We start from the raw sequence: 22,613 nt of genomic DNA on the forward strand, positions 1-22,613 counted from the left end.
TTCAGCCTTCTTCACAGTCCAACTCTCACATCCATACATGACCAGAGGAAAAACCATAGCCTTGACTAGACGAACCTTTGTTGGCAAAGTAATGTCTGCTTTTGAATATGCTATCTAGGTTGGTCATAATTTTCCTTCCAAGGAGTAAGTGTCTTTTAATTTCATGGCTGCAGTCACCATCTGCAGTGATTTTAGAGCCCAGAAAAATAAAGTCTGACACTGTTTCCACTGTTTCCCCATCTATTTCCCATGAAGTGATGGGACCGGATGCCATGATCTTCGTTTTCTGAATGTTGAGCTTTAAGCCAACTTTTTCACTCTCCACTTTCACTTTCATCAAGAGGCTTTTTAATTCCTCTTCACTTTCTGCCATAAGGGTGGTGTCATCTGCATATCTGAGGTTATTGATATTTCTCCCGGCAATCTTGATTCCAGCTTGTGTTTCTTCCAGTCCAGCGTTTCTCATGATGTACTCTGCATATAGGTTAAATAAACAGGGTGACAATATACAGCCTTGATGTACTCCTTTTCCTATTTGGAATCAGTCTGTTGTTCCATGTCCAGTTCTAACTGTTACTTCCTATATTCTAGAACATTGATAAGCAAGGAAGAGACTTCATAATTACATGGACATTCATTTATTTTCTCCAACTCTTGGTTCAGGTTTGAATGGTCTTTTAGTTACTGAAGTCAACATGGGCACTGATCAAGGGCATGAGTAAACTACAGGGAAGAAAATTTGTAGTTCTTACAGTGAAGAATCTCCTCCCCTACTTGGGGAGAGGAGATTCTGCTGAGAGACCTGCATTTTCTGCAAGGAGAAACAAACACTTAAGTGAAGCTGACATTTCAGTGGAGCTTCAGTTTGGGTTCTTTCTGGATCAGACCCCTCCTGATAAAGGTTTGAGTGAAAAGCATATTTGGAATGTGTGTGGATAAAGGAGGAAGTGTTAATTCAGGAAAGAGAATGTAGAACACAATAAAGGTCACTCTCTTAATCCAGATACTAGAGGAGGAGACTGGAGGCTAACACTGTTGAGTGAATCTGGTGAATGGGGAAAAATATAATGCTCAAAAACTGCCTCACATTCAAGTCACAGTTGCTGAATTAGAGCAAATACTGAGACTCATTGGTTAGGGCCATCCCGGTGAGAATTCCTCAGCACTTCTGGACTGCCAGGCGGGAGCAGCAAAACTTTCAGCAGTTCTAAGAGGGAAAATTTGCACTTGCTGATTTACCATAGTTTACAAATATTCCAAGGGATATGGGAAGGGGGAAGTGATAACATTTGCTTCAAGTGGAGATGAATGGTAGGGAAATTGGTACAAAAACAATTCAACTGCCCTTGTGCAAAAAGGGATCAATCAACCAGTGCTGACAGCACAGAGAAAATTAGAGGATTTTATACTTATATATAATCTACACATATATGCATATAAAGTCCTCTTTAATCACCTGACTTCCCTGGTGGCTCAGCAGTAAAGAATCCATGTACAGTGTAGCAGATGCTGGAGACATGAGTTCAATCCCTGGGTCCGGAAGATACCCTGGAGGAGGAAGTGGCAACCCACTCCAGTATTCTTGCCTAGAGAATTTCAGGGCAGAGGAGTCTGGTGGGCTACAGTCCATGGAGTCACACAGGGTTAGATACGAACGAGCAACTGAGCACACATACGTATATAAAATATACAGATATATGAATGCTGCTGCTGCTAAGTTGCTTCAGTCGTGTCCGACTCTGTGTGACCCCATAGACGTCAGCCCACCAGGCTCTCCTGCCCCTGGGATTCTCCAGGCAAGAACACTGGAGTGGGTTGCCATTTCCTTCTCCAATGCATGAAAGTGAAAGTGAAGTCGATCAGTCGTGTCCGACTCTTAGCAACCCCATGGACTGCAGCTCACCAGGCTCCTCCATCCATGGGATTTTCCAGGCAAGAGGGCTGGAGTGGGGTGCCATTGCCTTCTCCAACATATATGTATACACATGTAGATATGTCTACCTATCTGTATCCATCTTCTATGCTATCCATCTATCTGTTTATCTATCTATATCTTTTGTGTGTATATGCATGAGTGCATTCAGTTATCTTATTTGTGACTTGACATTTACATTGTTGGACTGAACCAATCTTTGATGGATTTTTACCACGGAGTTAGAGAATTAAATGAAGGAGAGAGAAAAAGTGAGAGAAGAAGAAGGAGACGAGGGGAGAAGTCCCTCTGATTCCACCATTTTTATTTTGCCTTCCATACTTGGGTTAATAAGGCAAGAATGAGAAGTACAGCATGAGAGCTGAAAAGTTCCAACCACCCTGTACTAAAGGAAATAAATGAAAATTAAGAAAACATAGATGGAGAGAGAGGCTTAATTTGAAATTCATCTCATGTGTGCTCTAGAGAAAGACTACCAGCGTTTCAGACATGTGACCTAGCTTTACTATACCTTACCTTACTTTTCTCATTGGTAAAATAAGCATATTTATCTATCTTTATTGTTAAGTCACATTCAGGGGAAAAATAAGCTAACATATTTCATGTGCTTCATGTTTGACACGAGGTAAATAATAAACATTTTTTACGAATAAAAATGGAAAATTCTGTGCAAATTTTTTTGTACTAAGTAAATTTTCCTTTGGTTTGCCCATATATTCCATTTTCCAAGTAACTCTTTAGATGACTTTGATGTTTGAACATTAAAAAAAAAAAACTTTCCTCTGACCTTATTTTGTGATAGTCAAATGGTCTGCATTATGAGGTTCAGTGAGAATTTCCTGTATTGCGGTTCCAGAAGCATTTTAGAAGATAGCGATTTTACTGCTTCTTGTTCATACTACACATCCTTGTCTCGTCAGCAGAAGATACAAGCACATGTTGATTCACAGTTCTTCTTTTTTAAAATTTCTTCACAACTTTTGGGGTTTTGGTAGCCTCCAGCTTAGCTCCATGGACTCATCTCACTATCCTTGAACAAGCATCCACAGTGCCTTATCTGCGTCGACATTAGACAACATCTCACATGGCAGGTATGTGCAGCCCAAGTCATAAAGTGAAAAAATAAAAATAACCAAAAATATATCTCATGGGTATGGCTAATTTTGGGCAACATGTTAAGAAAAAATGTGTACAGTTTTAAGTTTCTCATATATTAGCACTTTTTAATTTCATTTTTCTGATTCTTCACTGTCACTTAGAGATGATTTTGTGAAGTATTCTCAAAACAGATTTAAAGAGTGGATTTTGACCAGGATAGCTCTAAATTCTGATTGAGATATAAATTTACCAGGAAAATTATCCTAGGTTTTCCTACCTACCTAATGGGAATCATGTGCTCCACCTTGTGATGCTTATGTTGTTGTTACTAATATAAGTTTGTTATCAATATATCAGGGTTATCCTGGGGGCTCAGACAGTAAAGAGTCTGCCTACAATGAGGGAAACCCATGTTCAATCCCTGGGTTGGGAAGATCCCCTGGAAAAGGGAATGGCACCCACTCCAGTGTTCTTACCTGGATAATTCCATGGACTGAGAAAACAAGTGAGCCACAGTCCGTGGGGTCGCAAAGAGTTGAGTCCATAAAATGGAACTTAGTGCCTGTTTGTCTCTTTTTACTACAGATCTCTAAGCTTCTTTTCAAATTAAAAAGTAAATGGTAAATACATTGTACTGAGACAGAACTGATAAAGAAGAAAAGGTACTGAAAATCTCAATGAAGAACAAAGTACATCATATTGAAATATTGGTATTGGATAGAGTTCTCAATGGACTGTCTTCATTTTCAAACATTTTACTGGCAAAATGGGTTATCAAACCAAAGAACCTTTTGGATTCTTTCACTGGTTTCTGCCTTTAAGAACTCCTGTATTTGATCTTTAAATTATTATCCCATCTTTCTTTATAGCTTTTCAGACCACTGCATGGAGGTTGATCTCTGGGGTCTTAGGAGTAATATGCCTTGTGTTGATGGCTGCTTTGGGAGTTCTGTTAAAAAATTGTAAGTTTTTCTAGTCAAGATCAAAATTGTCATGAAACTATCTTACAATAAAAGTTTGATTTTTCTAATGTGGAGTATTTTGTTATTTCATAAAACAGTGTCTGATAAAGTAAATTTCTAATCATTTCTTCCAGCACTTACTAAACAAAGTGTTCAGCCTGGACCCTCTGCAGATCTTCAGGAAGGTAGAGTTCCTACTTTGGAAATCTTTCTTGTTGATAAAGAATAAAATAAGCAGTTTCCTGTTTTTCTCATACAGAAGCTTGATGGAATATTATAGTCATCAAAACTTGCCTGCTTGTTGTAGGATAGTCTTCTTTCATTGTTCACATAAGAATTTATTAGATTTCATCAAATAAGTATTATTTGTATATTTAAATAATAAGGAAAATATTACCCTGAAAAAATTTTTTCAATGTTAAGTGTTCATGTTTAAGTAGCAAATAAAAAATACATTATATTTTTATATTTATATTATATATATACAGGATACTTACATTAAAGTAAATATTATAGCCAATCCTAATTACCTCATTGTGTTTGTTTATAACCCATACATTTATATCTCTTTACCTTTACCTCTGCTTCTTCCATAACTCAGAAAGCAGCATGGAGATTTTTGCAGTTCTAAACCCTACTTAACACTTAACCTGTGAAAGTCAGCTCAAAGTCCTAGCTGTTGTTTTTTTTTTGTCTCAAACACTCTCCAAGTTGTTTTACTATCTTCTTTGTTCATATAGCATCTTCATTCATATTTTTTTTTCCTGAGCATTTTCCTGGCTTTATTAAGATACAATTAAGATACAATTGACAAATGATGTTGTATAAGTTTAATGTCTGCAATGTGTTGATTTGATGTACTTATTACTATAATATTATTACCACTGTAGCACTAGCTACTGCCTCCATCATGTCACACAACTATCATTTCTGTTTGTGGTAAAAACATTTAAGAACTACTCCTGCAGCAATTCACGAGTATTTATACCACAATACTGTTAGCTCTAGTTATAATGGTGCACAGTAGATTCCCAGAATGAATTCATCTTCTAACTGAAAGCTTCTATATTTTTTTTTTTAATTGTTTTTGGCCTCACCTCACAGCTTTTGGGATTTTAGTTCCACTATCACAGATTGGACCCAGGTACTCAGCAGTGAAAGCATTGAGTTTTAACCACTGGACCACCAGGAAATTTCCATGTACCTTTTGACCAACATCTCACTATTTCCCCCATATCTCAGCCCTTGTTAACCACCATTCTACTCTACACCCTCAAAATTGTTTATTTGACAAAGATTTGAGTGCCTGCCATGTCATAGAACTTTTATCACCAAGGATGGTCAATACTGAAGACACCATCACTAATATATTTGGTGGTCAGACTTCTGGCTAATCATATTATTTATCATCATTTTGAAAATAAAATATGCAGAATTTTTCTCTCAGAAAATATGCTATAATTCTTTTTTCATTTTAATACTTCTTTCATCTAGTTTACTTTTAATTACATAGAAAAAATCAGCTTTGGATCACTGCCTTAAAAAGGGTTCTTCTAATCACCTCACATCCTACAATCTGCTATACTGTTTATTTGAACACAGTGAATTTCTTGTGTATACTTACCCAGATTAGCATTAAAAATAGTTCATAAAGACTAAAATGTATGCAATTCTCTCTCTCTAGAATATAATCTCCATGAAGAAGAAGAGTCATGTCTGGGTTGTTTAGGTAAATATCTGCTGATGTGTAGTGTATGCAGTAAATTCTCAAAGAATATTTGTAGACACAATTAATAAATAACAAATGCTTTTTGAATGAGAAAGTAGCACTGAAAAGAAACTGGATCTCCAATGTCATCAAGTCATGTTTTATTTTTTCTCTTAGGATCTGGCTGTTATTCTTGCCAAGAAAAGTGGATTGGCTACCAATGCAACTGTTATTTCATTTCTAATGAATTAAAAACATGGAAAGACGGTAGGGATTTTTGTGTTTCTCATAATTCCAGTCTACTTCAGATACAAACCAGAAATGAACTGGTAAGTATTTAATTCTTATTTTCTACATTTTATTTGACCCAGAAAAATATATTATCTATACTTTGATTCAAGTCTTTAATCAGATAGTAAATGGATGATTATATTTGAACTAATTTCCTATACTTTGAAACCACCATAAAATTGAGCCAAACTTTCTTTAAGGTTTACATTATAGGAGTGCTGACAGATAAAATATAAGAAAGTGTTTAGAGAGTATTCAAAGAAGAGATAATAGGTCATTAGTTTTATTCCAAAAACTTTAAACTTTTAGTTCAAGTGAATTTATAACTGATTTTGTAATTATACAACATTTGCTATCACTCAGGTATAATGTGAAATGAATATGTAGAATATTATAAAATAATAACCCAACTCTTAATAAAAAGTTCTGTAGCTTCCTGAAGAAACTGTGGTAAAGATTTATCCCTCCAGATGCAGTTGATTTGGGATCAGATTTGATTATTGATCCCATTTGAAGGAAGTGTTCCATGAAAACTCTCATACCCTTTATGACATCTTTCATTCCTTCAAGAAGTGAGATTTTTGTGGGGTTTTTTTTCCCTCCATAAATGAATGCACTTGATGAATGAGAAATAGTAGGCATGTGACTGACTCCTTTTCCCAAATTACAAGTTAAAAATTATTTTAGTGGGTATAATTGAAAAACTGATGTGGACACTGGCCCCCTTAAAAGTACGTGATTCCTAGAGTAGATTCAAAATAGATTAATATGTTGGTCTCTGTTTCCATGCAGGCTTTTATGAAGTTCAGTACCAGTTTTTACTGGATTGGGCTTTCTTATGATGAAGAACATCATGCCTGGTTGTGGGAGGACAATTCTACTCTCTCCCAAGATCTGTAAGTTTCTGGTACCAAAACCTTTTTTCCTGTTCTTTTTGAGTTTATCCTTAGATCTGATCAGAGAATTGAATATCCAGAACCATTATAACTAAGGTATCCTATTTTGGGCATGAAACTATAAAAAAGAGAATAGATACAACATAATAAAATTTTTAACCACATCCACAGCATCCAAGTGTTTGCTCAAGAGCTTTCGACATATGGTTTTGTTTCCTGCCTTGGTACAAGTACTTGGATATGTATGCATATGTACAGAATCTCACATGTATGAAAGCAGTCCGGAGAAAACAGTATGTCCATTATTTTTCTTATTCTGGTGGAGACTGATATTCTCAGCATTGACCCATGTTTCAAATATTCTGGGTTTATTTCCTGTATATTTATAAGCTTCAAATCTCATTTTCATTCTTAAATATGAGATTTAACAGCATCATACATTGAGAAATTTTATAATCTGATTTTTTCTTGGACTAGACTTAGTTAATACATCTTTAATTAACATAGAAGCAAAGAATAACACATATCAAAATTATTAAAAACAACAACAAAATCAAAAAATCCCATCTCAATGCTATTGATTATTGAGCATACTGTGTTTTGGTAACATTGTACTCTGAAATTGTGAAAAATGACTTGAATGAAGAAGATAATGACTCTAGATGTAATATCTCATTCAAATGCTTTTAAATGTTCCCTAATTCTATCATTTAGCAAGAACAGCATCCTTGAACCTTTTCATTTCCTGTTCTTGTATATTAAAATTTTCTTCTTCATTGCAGACTTCCTTTCCTTAAATCTGTAAATCCAAAGAACTGCATTATGTATACCCCAAGAGGAAGGATTTTGGATGCACACTGTGAAAAGAAGTTTCGTTATATCTGTAAACAACAGCTTATTTAGATGTTTCTTGGGGGCAGAAGTGTTGTGCAATGGAAATTCAGTATTACTTAGAATGGTTACAAATTGTATTACCTACCTCTGGGATCTTTGAAATTTCCCAAATTGTGTTTTATCAATCATATACTTTTCATGTATTTGAAAATATATATTTAAATTTTTTATCACTATACAATTGGTATATAACATTATGTTAGTTTTAGGTATACAACATAACAATAACTAAGACAGTATGCCTAATTCATCAACATATATAGTTACAATTTAAAATTTTGCCCTGTGTTTTAAAATTGATGAAATTTGTGTACCTACACCTGAAATTATAGAGTTAAGATAAATAATTTAATGAATGTTCAATGTATATGGTATGGATTTAACAATTTATGCATCTATTTTTGGAAATTATCTCTGCTGAAATTTAAATAAAACTTAATTCAGGCCAAACAATATATATTAACATCATATTAGTTCTTTGTATGGTGTGCTAAATTGGAAAGTCCCATCCTCATCTTTTTTCCTCTGAAAGTAAAAATAATTTTAGTGTTTGTTTTAAGTTTTTGGTGAATATCTATTCATTTATAAGTTCTAATTTAGACCTGAACGTGCCATATAATAATTTCTTCATATGTATCACAAGGGTTAAGTAACACATTTGTGTGTCTTATCTTGATGCTACCAAGTTCTGCAGAACAATTGGAAAGTTATATCCAAGTATGTGATCTTACAAGATTGCCTTCATATTTTCCAAGGGGAAGGGGAACCCAAGCTCTGATCACATGAATGTACAGTCTTATTTTTTTTGTTTTTTTTCAAGTATCTTTCTTGCCTTATGCTTCAGATCAGATCAGATCAGTCACTCAGTCGTGTCCGACTCTTTGCGACCCCATGAATCGCAGCACACCAGGCCTCCCTGTCCATCACCAACTCCCAGAGTTCACTCAGACTCGCGTCCATCGAGTCAGTGATGCCATCCAGCCATCTCATCCTCTGTCGTCCCCTTCTCCTCTTACCCCCAATCCCTCCCAGCATCTGACAGTAGAAAAAGCCACTCTTACATGTGCATTTAAGATGTCAATTTCTGATCAATCCCCCAAATCTTTTCCTAAATGGCATGTGATAAAATACTGGACATTTAGTATTTAAGAGGACAGGGAGCAAGCAGGCTTTTTTATTGAGGGGTTTCTGAGTGGGTCAGTGAAGGAAAGGGAACATGATGAGTTGTGATGCTTGTGACCTGAATAGGTTTTTTCCGACCTCAGAAATATCAAAATCCAATTCCCTCTTTTAAAAAATAACTGTTGAATATACATCTAAAGAAATTTGTACTGACATCTCTATTTGTGCTCTTCTTTTGTATTTCAATTAAATGATTATAATTAAGAGCTCAAGGTTGATTTTCAAAATACAAAGAGTCAGGAAGAGATAAGAACCTCTCATCTTTTATTTCTCAAAATAAAAATATAATAGTAATACAACTTGAAACCTTTGTTCTTGTATGAAGATTGACTTAGGAAAAAGCGCTTAGGTTATACTATGAAAAACACAGGATAGCTGTAACATCTTTCAGGTATTTAACTTGGACATGCATTGCACTTTCTACATATTTAAAATGTTTTGCCTTTGCTGTCTGTGTCATTTTTGTAACAATATAGTTTTAAAATTGCATTTATAAAGATCAGTATAGACAATCTTATTAAGAAAACAGTTTTCTGTTCCAATTGTCCAATCAATCTGTCCTCTTCCTACACAAAAAAATTTCCTCTGAGTATTTTGCTTGTTTGTTTGTTTTTCCTAAGGAGAAAAATTGTAGGAAATATATTTCTGCATAGGATATGTATAGATCTAAGTTTATTTTCTATGCAGGAAATAATAGAATTTTCATAATTTTTGTCAAGGATGAATATCAACTGTGTTCTTATAGCTACATTCAGGCATAGGTTGAAATTGCTATGCTAACATCATCACTCTATGAATTTTACATAGTTCAATCTTTTTTTTTTTTTTTTACTGAGAACTCATGAAAATTCATTACAATATCGCAAGAGCAATGAGGAAACAGAAGGTGTTAAATGTTACAGATTGTATCTAATTTCAAAGAATAATCTATTTCAAAGTTGTCTTCACTGAGAAAGGAAAATTCCTGTTGCCTTCTAAAGATAGCTGAGAGGTTTTCTTCAGCTCCCATATCATATCCATATCATCCCATATCATATCCATATCATCAGCTCCTATATCCCATATCATTTTAGCTCCCATATCATTTCAGACTGGGAGCTAACTGAGGTTCAGATAATGAAATACTTATTGCAAAATTCAGACTTAAATTGAAAAAAGTAGGGAAAACCACTAAACCATTAAGGCATGATCTAAATCAAATCCCTTACAATTATACAGTGGAAGTTAGAAATAGATTCAAGGGATTAGATCTGATAGAAAGAGTGCCTGAAGAGCTATGGATGGAGGTTCGTGATATTGTATAGGAGGCAGTGATCAAGACCATCTACAAGAAAAATAAATGCAAAAAAGCAAAATGGCTGTCTGAGGAGGCCTTACAAAGAACTGTGGAGGGAAGAAAAGCTAAAGGCAAAAGAGAAAATGGAAGATATACCCATTTGAATGCAGATTTTCAAAGGATGGAGAGATAAGAAAACCTTCTTCAGTGATCAATGCAAAGAAATAGAGCAAAACAATAGAATGGGAAAGATGAGTGATTGCTTCAAGAAAATTAGAGATACTAAGGGAACATTTTGTGCTAAGATGGGCTCAATAAAGGACAGAAATTGAATGGACCTAACAGAAGGGAAGATATTAAGAAGAGGTGGCAAGAATACACAGATGAACTGTACAAAAAAGATCGTCATGAGCCAGATAATCACAATGGTGTGAACACTCACCTAGAGCCAGACATCCTGGAATGCAAAGCCAATTGGGCCTTAGGAAGCATCACTACAAAGCTAGTGCAGTTGATGGAATTCTAGTTGAGCTATTTCAAATCCTAAAAGATGATGTTGTGAAAGTGCTGCACTCAAATGCCAGGAAACTTGGAAAACTCAGCAGTGGCCACAGGACTGGAAAAGGTTAGTTTTCATTTCAATCCCAAAGAAAGGCAATGCCAAATAATGTTCAAACTACCACACGATTGCACTCATCTCACATGCTAGCAAAGTAATGCTCAAAATGCTCCGAGCCAGACTTCAACAGTACATGAACCATGAACTTCCAGATGTTCAAACTGGATTTAGAAAGGCAGAGGAACCAGAGATCAAATTGCCAACATCCGTTGGACCATCGACAAAGCACAAGAGTTCCAGAAAAACATTTAATTCTGTTTTACTGACTGTGCCAAAGCCTTTGACTGTGTGGATCACAACAAACTATGGAAAATTCTTAAAGAGATGGGAATACCAGACCATCTGACCTGCCTCCTGAGAAACCTGTATGCAGGTCAAGAAGCAACAGTTAGAACGGGACATGGAACAACAGACTGGTTCCAAATTGGGAAAGGAGTATGTCGGGCTGTATATTGTCACCCTAATTATTTAACTTATATGCAAAGTACATCATGAGAAATGCTGGACTGGATGAAGCACAAGCTGGAAACAAGATTTCTGGGAGAAATATCAATAACCTCAGATATGCAGAAGACACCATGCTTATGGCAGAAAGTGAAGAACTAAAGAGCCTCTTGATGAAAGTGAAAGAGGGGAGTGAAAAAGCTGACTTAAAACTCAGCTTTTTCAGAAAAAATTCAGAAAACTAAGATCATGGTATCCAGTTCCATCATTTCATGGCAAATAGATAGGGAAACAATGGAAACAGTGACAGATTTCATTTTGGGGGGCTCTAAAATCACTGCAGATGGTGACTGCAGCCATAAAATTAAAAGATGCTTGCTCCTTGAAAGAAAAGCTATGACCAAGCTAGACAGCATATTAAAAAGCAGAGACATTACTTTGCCATCAAATGTCCGTCTAGTCAAAGCTATGGTTTTTCCAGTAGTCATGTATGGATATGAGAGTTGGACTATAAAGAAAGCTGAGTGCTGAAGAATTGATGCTTTTGAACTGTAGTGTGGAGAAGACTCTTGAGAGTCCCTTGGACTGCAAGGAGATCTAACCAGCCCATCCTAAAGGAAATTAGTCCTGAATATTCATTGGAAGGATTGATGCTGAAGCTGAAATTCCAGTACTTTGGTCACCTGATACGAAGAGATGACTCATTGGAAATGACCTTGATGCTGGGAAAGGTGGAAGGAGAAGGGGACAACAGAGGATGAGATGGTTGAATGGCATCACTGACTTGATGGACATGAGTTTGAGCAAACTCCAGGAGTTGGTGATAAAGGGGAGGCCTGGCTGCTGCAACTCCTGCGGTCACAAAGAGTCAGACATGACTGAATGACTGAACTGAACTGAACTGATAATTTCAGGGCATTATCATGTAAAGTGCTAGCTTAAAGAAATGCTACTAGTCATCCATGGCAAAGTGTCCTTCTTACTATTGGCCTCGTCATATTAATTACAGTCAATCCAGGACCATCTGACTCATTTCATTGTTATTAATTTTTTCTCCCACTCTTACCTGAATTATGCTTCCTTCATCCTGAAAATCTCTTTGTACTCCTTGGGACGGGAACAATTCCTTTTATAGAAAGGTTTTGCACAAAAATTTTGTTTCTTTCTGATATGATGTTTCTGATATATTCTCTGTAGGAGTCACTTACTTTTATTTTGATTTCTGCTTTTTGCTCTGAAATGGGCTGATTTGGAAGGATCGAGGTGAATGACTATCTCACTGTTGGATATAAAGCAAAGGTAAGAGGGTAATGAAATGTGTGAAAAACACACACTATAACAAAACTGTATTTCCATAAGTCATTTCAGTCTTTCTTCATTTAATTCTGTTACTCAGAATGTGTTACTCATTACCCTGAATGCATGCAATATGGGTTATGTATTGATGGCTAACAAATTATATTTAGAAACCTAAAACCACGCATGTTTATTATCTCTCACTATCTGTGGATCTGGAACTGGACACAGCTTAACTATAGCCTTTGTTCAGGGTCTCACTAGATTGAAACCAAGTTCTTGGCCAGGTGGTATTCTCACCTAAAACTCAAGAGTCCTCTTTCAAGTTCAATCAAGCTTTTGAAAAAAATTTGTTCTGTATGTTTGTAAGACTTATACCCATAGCTTACAAAAGACTCCTCTCTGCATAGATAGTCACACCAGGGTTACTTTCTTCTTCAGGACAAGGAATAGCACCCCTGACTCCTCTCTTTATCATGTCTATGTCTCTTTTGGGCTTCCCTGGAGGCTCAGATGGTAAAGAATCTGCCTGCAATGCGGGATACCTGGGTTGGATCCCTGGATTGGGAAGATCCCCTGTAGGAGGGCATGGCAACCCACTCCAGTATTCTTGCCTGGGGAATCCCCACAGACAGAGACACCTGGTGGGCTACAGCCCATGGAGTCGCAAAGAGCTGGACATGACTAAGTGACTAAGCACAGCACTCTTTTAATTGTTTCCCTTATGAGGTCAGGTCTCCCCATAATAATCTGTCTTTTGGTTACCTGAGAGTTGACTAATTTGGAACTTTAATTACATCTGAAAAACAGCTTTATTTTGGCCATTTAATGGAATCTAATTACAGCAGCATCCCATCATATTCACAAATCCCCCCTGTAATTTAGTTGGAAGGGATTATATAGGTGCACACCAGGGAGTGAATACTCTGAGGGTCATTTTAGAGCTCTGTTACCACAACAATTTATCCCCCAAAACTATGCTGTAACTGCTACTCCATTGTTTATTGAATTTATATACTGCCCTTTGATTCCTCATAACTAAGAATTTAGTTCAAATGTGTCATGATAAGTAATCTTTTCAATTGCAATATATTACCTCTAAGTTTTTCTATTGTTGTTGTTGAGTCCCTAAATCATCTGACTCTTTTTCAATCCCATAGACTGTAGCCAGTCAGGCTCCTTTGTCCATGGGATTTCCCAGGTAAGAATACTGGAGTGGGTTGCCATTTCCTTCTCCAAGGGATCTTCCCAACGTAGGTATTGAACCCACATCTCTTACATTGGCAGATCAATTCTTTACCACTGAGCTGCCATGAAAGTGACACCTAAATCTGCTTAATGAAATACAGTTATTTTACAGCTGAACTCTTTGCTTACCTCCAGAAAGACTTGAGAATTGTTTATTGGCTGTTGGCCATGATAAGGGCAATTAGTTAACCAACCAAGTAACTAATTAACTCATGACTAATGATGAATTTTTTAAAGCTCAGAATTCCTGAGTGGAATGTATGACCAATTTGTTTATTGATAACGTAAGCTTGAAGTACTGAGAAGGCAATGTCACCCCACTCCAGTACTCTTGCCTGGAAAATCCCATGGACGGAGGAGCCGGGTAGGCTACAGTCCATGGGGTCACTAAGAGTCGGACACAACTGAGCGACTTCACTTTCACTTTTCACTTTCATGCATTGGAGAAGGAAATGGCAACCCACTCCAGTGTTCTTGCCTGGAGGATCCCAGGGATGGGGGAGCCTGGTGGGCTGCCGTCTCTGGGGTCGCACAGAGTTGGACACGACTGAAGCGACTTAGCAGCTTAGCAAGCTTGAAGTAATGAGTTAGATATTTAATCTTCACCATGTGAACAGTCTCAGCAGAAAACTTCTGCCTGAGCTGTCCTGTAACCAAGTTTCCACACACATCCATCAGCATAAATACTACCAGTTTCATCCAGAGAGATGATGAATCATATCTTCAGACAAATAAGAACATTGGGTAGCTTGTTTCTGGATGTTTCTTTGAATTATCTTTCTCCTGTTGTCTTATATTCACTGCCTTTATTAAAAGCTTTACATGAGTATTCTCATTGGAGCCTTCAATTTGTTTCAATTATCTAAACCTGGAAATCTTTGGGACATTTAAACCAACTTTTTCATTTCCATAATTTTGGAACTTTTGAAACATCTTTTATCCTAGTGTAGGGGTTGGAAAACTTTCCCTAAAGAACTGGATAGTAAATATTTTCAACATTGTAAGTTAGTCTCTGTTGAAACTTCTCAACTCTGTGATTTGTAGTGCAAAAGAATACATAAATTAATAGTTTGACTGCATTACAAAAGCACTTTATTTTCAAAGACAAATGATTGGACGAATGTTCACCAACCCCTGTCAAAATGTGTAAAAGGAGACTATATGGACATCAGTGCTACTCTGCACTTCGCTTTATCCTTTTCCTGGTTGTATCTTACCAGTTGTAAATGTACTTACAAATTTTGCTGTATAAAATCAGTTGTATCTTATTAATATCAGTCTGTACTACCTATTATAAAACCTGCATTATAAAATCCAATGTGACAATCTTCCTCTGTATGTTTTTACTTTATTGAGCACAATAAAATGGTTAGACTTGCATTTTTTCCAGCCATTAAAAGCTCCTTTTGTTTGTTAAAACAATAAATAACACAGTGAGAACACAGTGAGGCTATAAGAAAGCAAATGCAAACATGGAGAACATAGCTGCCTCAGGTTATCATGTTAGATGCTCATTCACTGTGAACTCATGAATCTTCCATACAGGCTTTTAGAGGTTATGAGTGTGGAATAGATTTGAAGTAAAGATCTGAAAGAAAGAGTACTGTAGTAAACACTACCAAATCCTCAGTTTTATATAGCAAAGATGGTTGCTTGATTCCAAATATCCCTCAAACTTCCCTCTCATTTGTAAAAGCAATAAAGGAAACAAATAAAATGATAAAAGATCCATGTTCTTTCATCATCTTCATAGACAGACCACCACAACCAACAAATTATCTCTAGGTAGAAATACAGCAATATTAAGGAGTTCTTGCTCCAATCTACCACTGAATGCTTATGGTGCTGGTTAGGGAAATTAGTCCTTAAAATTGTCTATGAGAAAGTGAAAATAGAGAACATAGCTTAAGTGCAGACACAATGAACCTATAAAGATAAGCCTGCAACAATAAGTTCCAAAATACTTAACAAAGGTTGAGACTCGGTAGTTTATAAAACTGGAAAAAGGTTTGAAATGGAAGACAAGAAGTGAGAAACTTGGGAAAGCATTTTTTTTCCTTAGTATTTTTTTTCCTATTATCTGAGAAACAGGTAATACACATAGGGTGATATCTCATAGAGCTGTGAGTACAAAAGCAAAGATTTAATTTGGAGGATTTAAGACTACTGAGGAAATGAAAGATAAGAAAGACATCTCTTTGGCCTCCCTACTTCTATCGCAATATACCATCCAGGAAGGAAACTGTCAAGAATAGGGCAGAACTGACAGAAGAGGGAGCTCTCTAACTAGGAACCTTAACCATTAAATAAATGCACTTGTGCTCAGTCTCTCAGCATTGCCCTTCTCTTTGCAAGCCTAAGAACAGTAGCCCTCCAGACTCCTCAGTCCATGAAATTTTCTAGGCAAGAATACTGAGGCGGGTAGCCAATTCCCTATTCCAGGGGATCTTCCCAATTCAGGGATCCAGCCTGCATCTCTTGAGTCTCCTGTATTGGCAGGCAGATTCTTTACCACTGCTGCCACTTGGGAAGTTCTATTAGATAAATAGGAGTAGAAAAAACAGATTTCATCTATATAAGCCACTTTAAAAAATCAAGAATGTGAAATATAATATTTTTACCTACAAAAAGTCATCCACCTAAAAAAAGGAAACAACCATAAGGCTAAAGAAGACTATATATGTCCCGCAAATTAAATATTTTCATACAGTCATGAAAAGAAATGCACACACACACAAATATTGAAATAAAGCAGAAGTTAATGATGCTCAGGAAAGCAACAGAGAGCTAAAAGCTAAGAGATGAATTAAGATTTATAAGGTAAAAGGAAGCGAAAAAAAGCAATGGATGAAATTCTGATACTATGTACCTATGAGAATTAAATGACAAAGAAAGACATTTTATAATGATAAAAGCCAAATGCTACCATGAAGATTAAATAATACTGAATTCATCTAGGAAATAACAGTGAGTATATAATATAAAAATTCTAGGAAATGAAAGAAGAAATACATAGTAATGTGTTCACAAAAAGTGACTTAACAGGTCACTCTGAATATAAAACAGAAAGTTTGGACAAAAAATAAGCTATATTACAGATGATGTAAATGATATAGTCAATGTGGTAGATATTCTGGACACAAATTGACCACTATACACTGATAATATAAAATATACCTTCCTTCTAAATGTACCTGAAACATCTGCAAAAATTGAATATATAGAACTCTTGAAAAAAGTAAAAAGGTATAGATACTTCCTTTACTCGATAAAATACATATACACACTTATGTGTATATGTGTGTCTGTGTATTCTAAAGTTAGAATTTTACTTGTAGAAATCTAATGAAAAAAGTGTAAAAATTTCCTGAAACACAAAAAAATAGGCTTCAAAAATATAAAGCTATTTTCTGGTTTAGGTTAAGACCTTTTATTAAGTTAATTTATAAATTTGAAGTGATACCAATAAAAATCCAATGACAGATGGACCAAGTTGACACTGAAGTTCATATGGGAAACTTAGCACATAATAATACAGTCAATATGACTGTAAAAGTATAGTTATGAGGAAGTACTAAACCTACTAATTATTAAAACATACCTCAAAAGCCTCCAGGTAAAACAGTGTCCTTGGTAATGACACACAAATAGGCAGACCAAAGAAATAGAACAGAAAGGCCAGAAATAGTGTCAATTTATCAATACATATAGAAATTTAGATTACAATAAAGGTGGTGTCCTCAAATCATAGACTTTTAAATAGATACTATTATTTGGAAAACTAGGTAGGCATTTGTAAAAGATTAAAATTAGATATATGTGCAGCTAGAATTACTCAAGAGTACAACCTTCAACTACATTAAGAGGAAGATAACTTTCCAAAAAGGATTTTGTTAGTGACAGTGATAAAGTAATGGAGGTTTAAGTCTCTAGAGGCTTAGACAAAGTTTAATTTGAATTCTCAGTCAAATTCTGACTATATTTGATGTTTCAAGCAAATAATTTTATTATCAGAGCCTCAATTTTTAATGTACACAGTGGGACTATCTACCTGTGGATTTGCTGAGAAATTAAAAAAAAAAAAAAACACCTGAAAAGTAAGCATACAAAACAGAAGTGAGAACATAGTTGATGCTCAGTTAAGATCCGCTGGAGGAGGAAATGGCAAACCCCTCCAGTATTCTTGCCTGAAACATTCCATGGACAGAGGTACCTGGTGGGTGACAGTCCATGGGGTCGCAAAGAGTTGAACACGACTGAGCGATGAGCAACTACGTACACAGCTGTTTTCTTGCTCTGGATTTTCTAGGCTCCTTTGCCATGTTGCTGTCTTCCAGAAGTGGGAGAGAGGTGCTAACAGAGATAGAGAAGAAAATGTAAGAATAATCTCACTGAAGAATAAAGTACTCCACTTAAAAATCATGGAGTTAGGGGCTTGAAAAGAACATCTTCCTTTTCCAATGTTTTGTTGCACAAACGACTACATATCAAATACATGACCTAAAGGCTAAGAGATACATTTAAATATTTACTACAAGGATCCTTTTGAATCCTCCCTTGATAGTTCCCACTTTTAAGATCTCCCTCCCTTGACTTTGTGGATCACAACAAATGATGGAAAATTGTTAAAGAGATGGGAATACCAGACCACTGACCTGCCTCCTGAGAAATCTGTATGCAGGTCAAGAAGCAACAGTTAGAACCAGACATGGAACAACAGACTAGTTCGAAATCGGGAAAGGAGTATGTCAAGGCTGTATATTGTCACCCTGCTTATTTAACTTATATGCAGAATACATCATGAGAAATGCTGGAATGGATGAAGCACAAGCTGCAATCAAGATTTCCAGGAGAAATATCAATAACCTCAGATATGCAGAAGATACCCCACTTATGGCAGAAAGTGAAGAACTAAAGAGCCTCTTGATGAAAGTCAAAGAGGAGAGTGAAAAAGCTGGCTTAAAACTAAACATTCAGAAAACTAAGATCATGGCAATCTGGTCCTATCACTTTATGGCAAATAGATGGGGTAACAATGGAAACAGTGGGAGACATTTTTTGGGTTCCGAAATCACTGCAGATGGTGACTGCAGCCATAAAATTAAAAGATGCTTGCTCCTTGGAAGAAAAGCTATGACCAACCTAGATAGCATATTAAAAGACAGAGACATTACTTTGCAAACAAAGGTCTGTCTAGTCAAGGCTATGGTTTTTCCAGTAGTCATGTATGGATGTGAGAGTTGGACTATAAGGAAAGCTGAGGGCCAAAGAATTGATGCTTTTGAATTGTGGTGTTGGAGAAGACTCTTGAGCGCCCCTTGAATTGCAAGAAGATCCAACCAGCCCATCCTAAAGGAAATAAGTCCTGAATATTCATTGGAAGGACTGGATGCTGAAGCTGAACCTCCAATACTTTGGCCACCTGATGCAAAGAACTGACACATTGGAAAAGACCCTGATGCTGGGAAAGATTGAAGACAGGAGAAGAAGGGGACAACAGAGGATGAGATGGTTGGATGGCATCACCGACTCAATGGACGTGAGTTTGAGTGATCTCCTGGAGTTGGTGATGGACAGGGAGGCCTGGTGTGCTGCAGTCCATGGGGTCCAACAAAGAGTTAGACATGACTGAGCAACTGAACTGAACTGAACTGAATTGAACTGAGCTCCCTTGACTCTTCTCTCCATTACTTCCTCTGCATTTTTTCAGCCTTCTCCATTAAGGCTTATTTCCAAGACTTTAGAAGTCTTGCACCTTGTATTGAATTTTGGTGTGAATCTTGTTTTAAAATGATTAAGCATTTCTAATGAAGTTTTTATGAGACTCCAAGCTTTTCAGAAGTATTTTCACTATAAATGTTTTATTTTGCCAATACATAACATTTTAAACATTTCATGTACTTCCTGAAACCTGAACCTAATCTCATAAATATCTAATGCCTTCTTACAACATTTTTCTAAACACAGTTTTCAGGTAAATTCTCTCCAGAAACCACCATAATCTTTCAGGTTCTAATATCTGTAAATATTGTGAACCAATCCCAGTGGCTGGTTTAATCTGAAAATAGAGGATTTCAGTATTTCCCCATTCAGGAGTATGAGAGAATGCAACAGTAAGAGTCTCCCTTTCTCCATTGTAGGGTGGTCCAATTCCAATGTTCACTGATGTAAGGATGATAGTAAATGTTTAACATCTCTGTGTTAATGAATAATGGAAATATGAGCTTGATATGCAAGCTTGTTTCCTCTCTGAGTACATATGATTACATAACAGATTACAAACAAATCACAGTGAACTCTGATTACCTGCCTGGGATTGCTCAGAGCCCTTGCTGTGTTTCTCTTTTCCTTTGCTCCTTTGCTCCTGCTGTTAACTACATGACTCAGGAAATAATTCAAAATTGAAGCATTTCTAACTCCTTCTTATCCTGTATCCATCTCAAAATCCAATTGCCAACATGAATTCCTTCTTTTTTGAGTGATTCCTAAAACTTTTTATCACTTTTCTGTGATCATGTAGCCTTTCTTTCATGACTCACTTCCACGATTTCAGTGTTGTGCATGTGGCAACATTTGAATTATTACCATAAACTGTGATTTGTGAGTATTAATGAGAGAAAAGTAAATAAGACATTATCGCTAGGATAGCATGTAACCAGATTTTCAGCTAATATTTTTTAAGTTTAGCAACCTTTGGAGAAAAATAAAAACACTTCCTGAACATCTATCGAAATTCCACAACTAAACTACCTAATTAAGGTGCAAATACTTTTTTTCCCCAATTTACTTTTGGCTAAAAAATTTAGTCAATATACAAGGTTCTTTCCTGGCCCAGTAAATGTGAAAATGCTATTAATAAGTTATTGGTAATATTAGTTATAATAACATAATTAATAAGAATAACTTACTGTTAAACTTATTGAATAACTTGTAATTAATAAATTATTGTAATTAATTGTAATTAATAAATAACCCTTTATAATATGGTGTAAAGGATTATTTCTGACTTATTTAGTCATATCCCTGTGCACTTCACACTTCAGTGAATATAGTAGTTTCTTAATTAATTTTGACTCATCAGTTTAGTTCAGTTCAGTCGCTCAGTCATGTCTGACTCTTTGCAACCCCATGAATCACAGCACTCCAGGCCTCCCTGTCCATCACCAACTCCCGGAGTCCACCCAAACCCATGTCCATCAAGTCGGTGATGCCATCCAGCCATCTCATCCTCTGTTGTCCCCTTCTTCTCCTGCCCCCAATCCTTCCCAGCATCAGGGTCTTTTCCACTGAGTCAATTCTTCATATCAGGTCACCAAAGTACTGGAGTTTCAGCTTTAGCATCAGTCTTTCCAATGGATATTCAAGACTGATTTCTTTTTGGATGGACCTGTTAGATCTCTTTGCTGTCCAAGGGACTCTCAAGAGTCTTCTCCAACACCACAATTCAAAAGCATCAATTCTTCAGTGCTCAGCTTTCTTCATAGTCCAACTCTCACATCCATACATGACTACTGGAATAACTATAGCCTTGACTAGATGGATCTTTGTTGGCAAAGTAATGTCTCCACTTTTTAGTATGCTGTCTAGCTTGGTCATAGCTTTTTCTTCTGGAGTGAGCATCTTTTAATTTCATGGCTGCACTCACCATCTGCAGTGATTTTGGAGCCCCCCAAAATAAAGTCTGACACTGTTTCCACTGTTTCCCCATCTATTTCCCATGAAGTGATGGGACCAGATGCCATGATCTTAGTTATATGAATGTTGAACTTTAAGGCAACTTTTTCACTCTCTTCCTTCACTTTCACCAAGAGTCTTTTTAGTTCCTCTTCACTTTCTGACATAATGGTGGTGTCGTCTGGATATCTGAAGTTATTGATATTTCCCACAGCAATTTTGATTCCAGCTTGTTTGCTCATAGAAATGAAAAAAAAAAAAAAGGATGTTTTTTGATTGAATAAATACTAGTAAAAAATGTTGAAAATTCAAACATTAATTATGTTTTATATTCCACCCTTAGACTCTGGCTTCTGTGCTTGTCCAGAAAGTAGATTGAATACAGATGTAACTGTTAGTTCTTTCAGTTCAGTTCAGTCACTCAGTCGTGTCCAACTCTTTGCAACCCCATGAATTGCAGCACGCCGGGCCTCCCTGTCCATCACCAACTCCCGGAGTTCACTCAGACTCATGTCCATCGCGTTGGTGATGCCATCCAGCCATCTCATCCTCTGTCGTCCCCTTCTCCTCCTGCCCCCAATCCCTCCCAGCATCAGAGTGTTTTCCAATGAGTCACTTCTTTGCATGAGGTGGCCAAAGTACTGGAGTTTCAGCTTTAGCATCACTCCTTCCAAAGAACACCCAGGACTGATCTGATTCCAGCTGTGCTTCTTCCAGAGCAGCGTTTCTCATGATGTACTCTGCATATAAGTTAAATAAGCAGGGTAACAATATACAAGATTGCTGGGAGAAATATCAATAACCTCAGATATGCAGATGACACCACCCTTATGGCAGAAAGTGAAGAGGAACTAAAAAGCCTCATGATGAAAGTGAAAGTGGAGAGTGAAAAAGTTGGCTTAAAGCTCAACATTCAGAAAACTAAGATCATGGCATCTGGTCCCATCACTTCATGGGAAATAGATGGGCAAACAGTGGAAACAGTGTCAGTCTTTGTTTTTTGGGGGCTCCAAAATCACTGCAGATGGTGACTGCAGCCATGAAATTAAAAGACGCTTACTCCTTGGAAGGAAAGCTATGGCCAATCTAGAT

The 22,613-nt window shown here is 36.5% G+C and overlaps 1 protein-coding gene across 3 annotated transcripts in view; it reads left to right on the forward strand.

The window, feature by feature from the left end:
• The first annotated feature begins 2,773 nt into the window (after positions 1-2,773).
• Positions 2,774-22,613, forward strand: part of LOC105002137 (natural killer cells antigen CD94) — a 23,804-nt gene continuing 3,964 nt past the window's right edge. Inside the window, exons 1-7 of one of the 3 annotated variants that reach the window (XR_826919.1) lie at positions 2,774-3,024; positions 3,901-3,993; positions 4,128-4,178; positions 5,678-5,722; positions 5,879-6,030; positions 6,785-6,888; positions 12,501-12,602. Coding sequence is in view for 2 of the 3 variants with exons in the window: in XM_010858647.1 (XP_010856949.1) it covers positions 3,018-3,024; positions 3,901-3,993; positions 4,128-4,178; positions 5,678-5,722; positions 5,879-6,030; positions 6,785-6,888; positions 7,671-7,791 (573 nt within the window). In the remaining variant the exon portion in view is untranslated. Of the gene's footprint in view, positions 3,025-3,900; positions 3,994-4,127; positions 4,179-5,677; positions 5,723-5,878; positions 6,031-6,784; positions 6,889-7,670; positions 8,236-12,500; positions 13,812-22,613 lie in introns of those variants that run through there. The other 2 variants (XM_010858646.1, XM_010858647.1) reach the window with 2 other exon arrangements.

The sequence above is a fragment of the Bison bison genome, unplaced genomic scaffold, assembly GCF_000754665.1.
Source record: "Bison bison bison isolate TAMUID 2011002044 unplaced genomic scaffold, Bison_UMD1.0 scf7180017864390, whole genome shotgun sequence".
Classification (NCBI taxonomy): domain Eukaryota; kingdom Metazoa; phylum Chordata; class Mammalia; order Artiodactyla; family Bovidae; genus Bison; species Bison bison.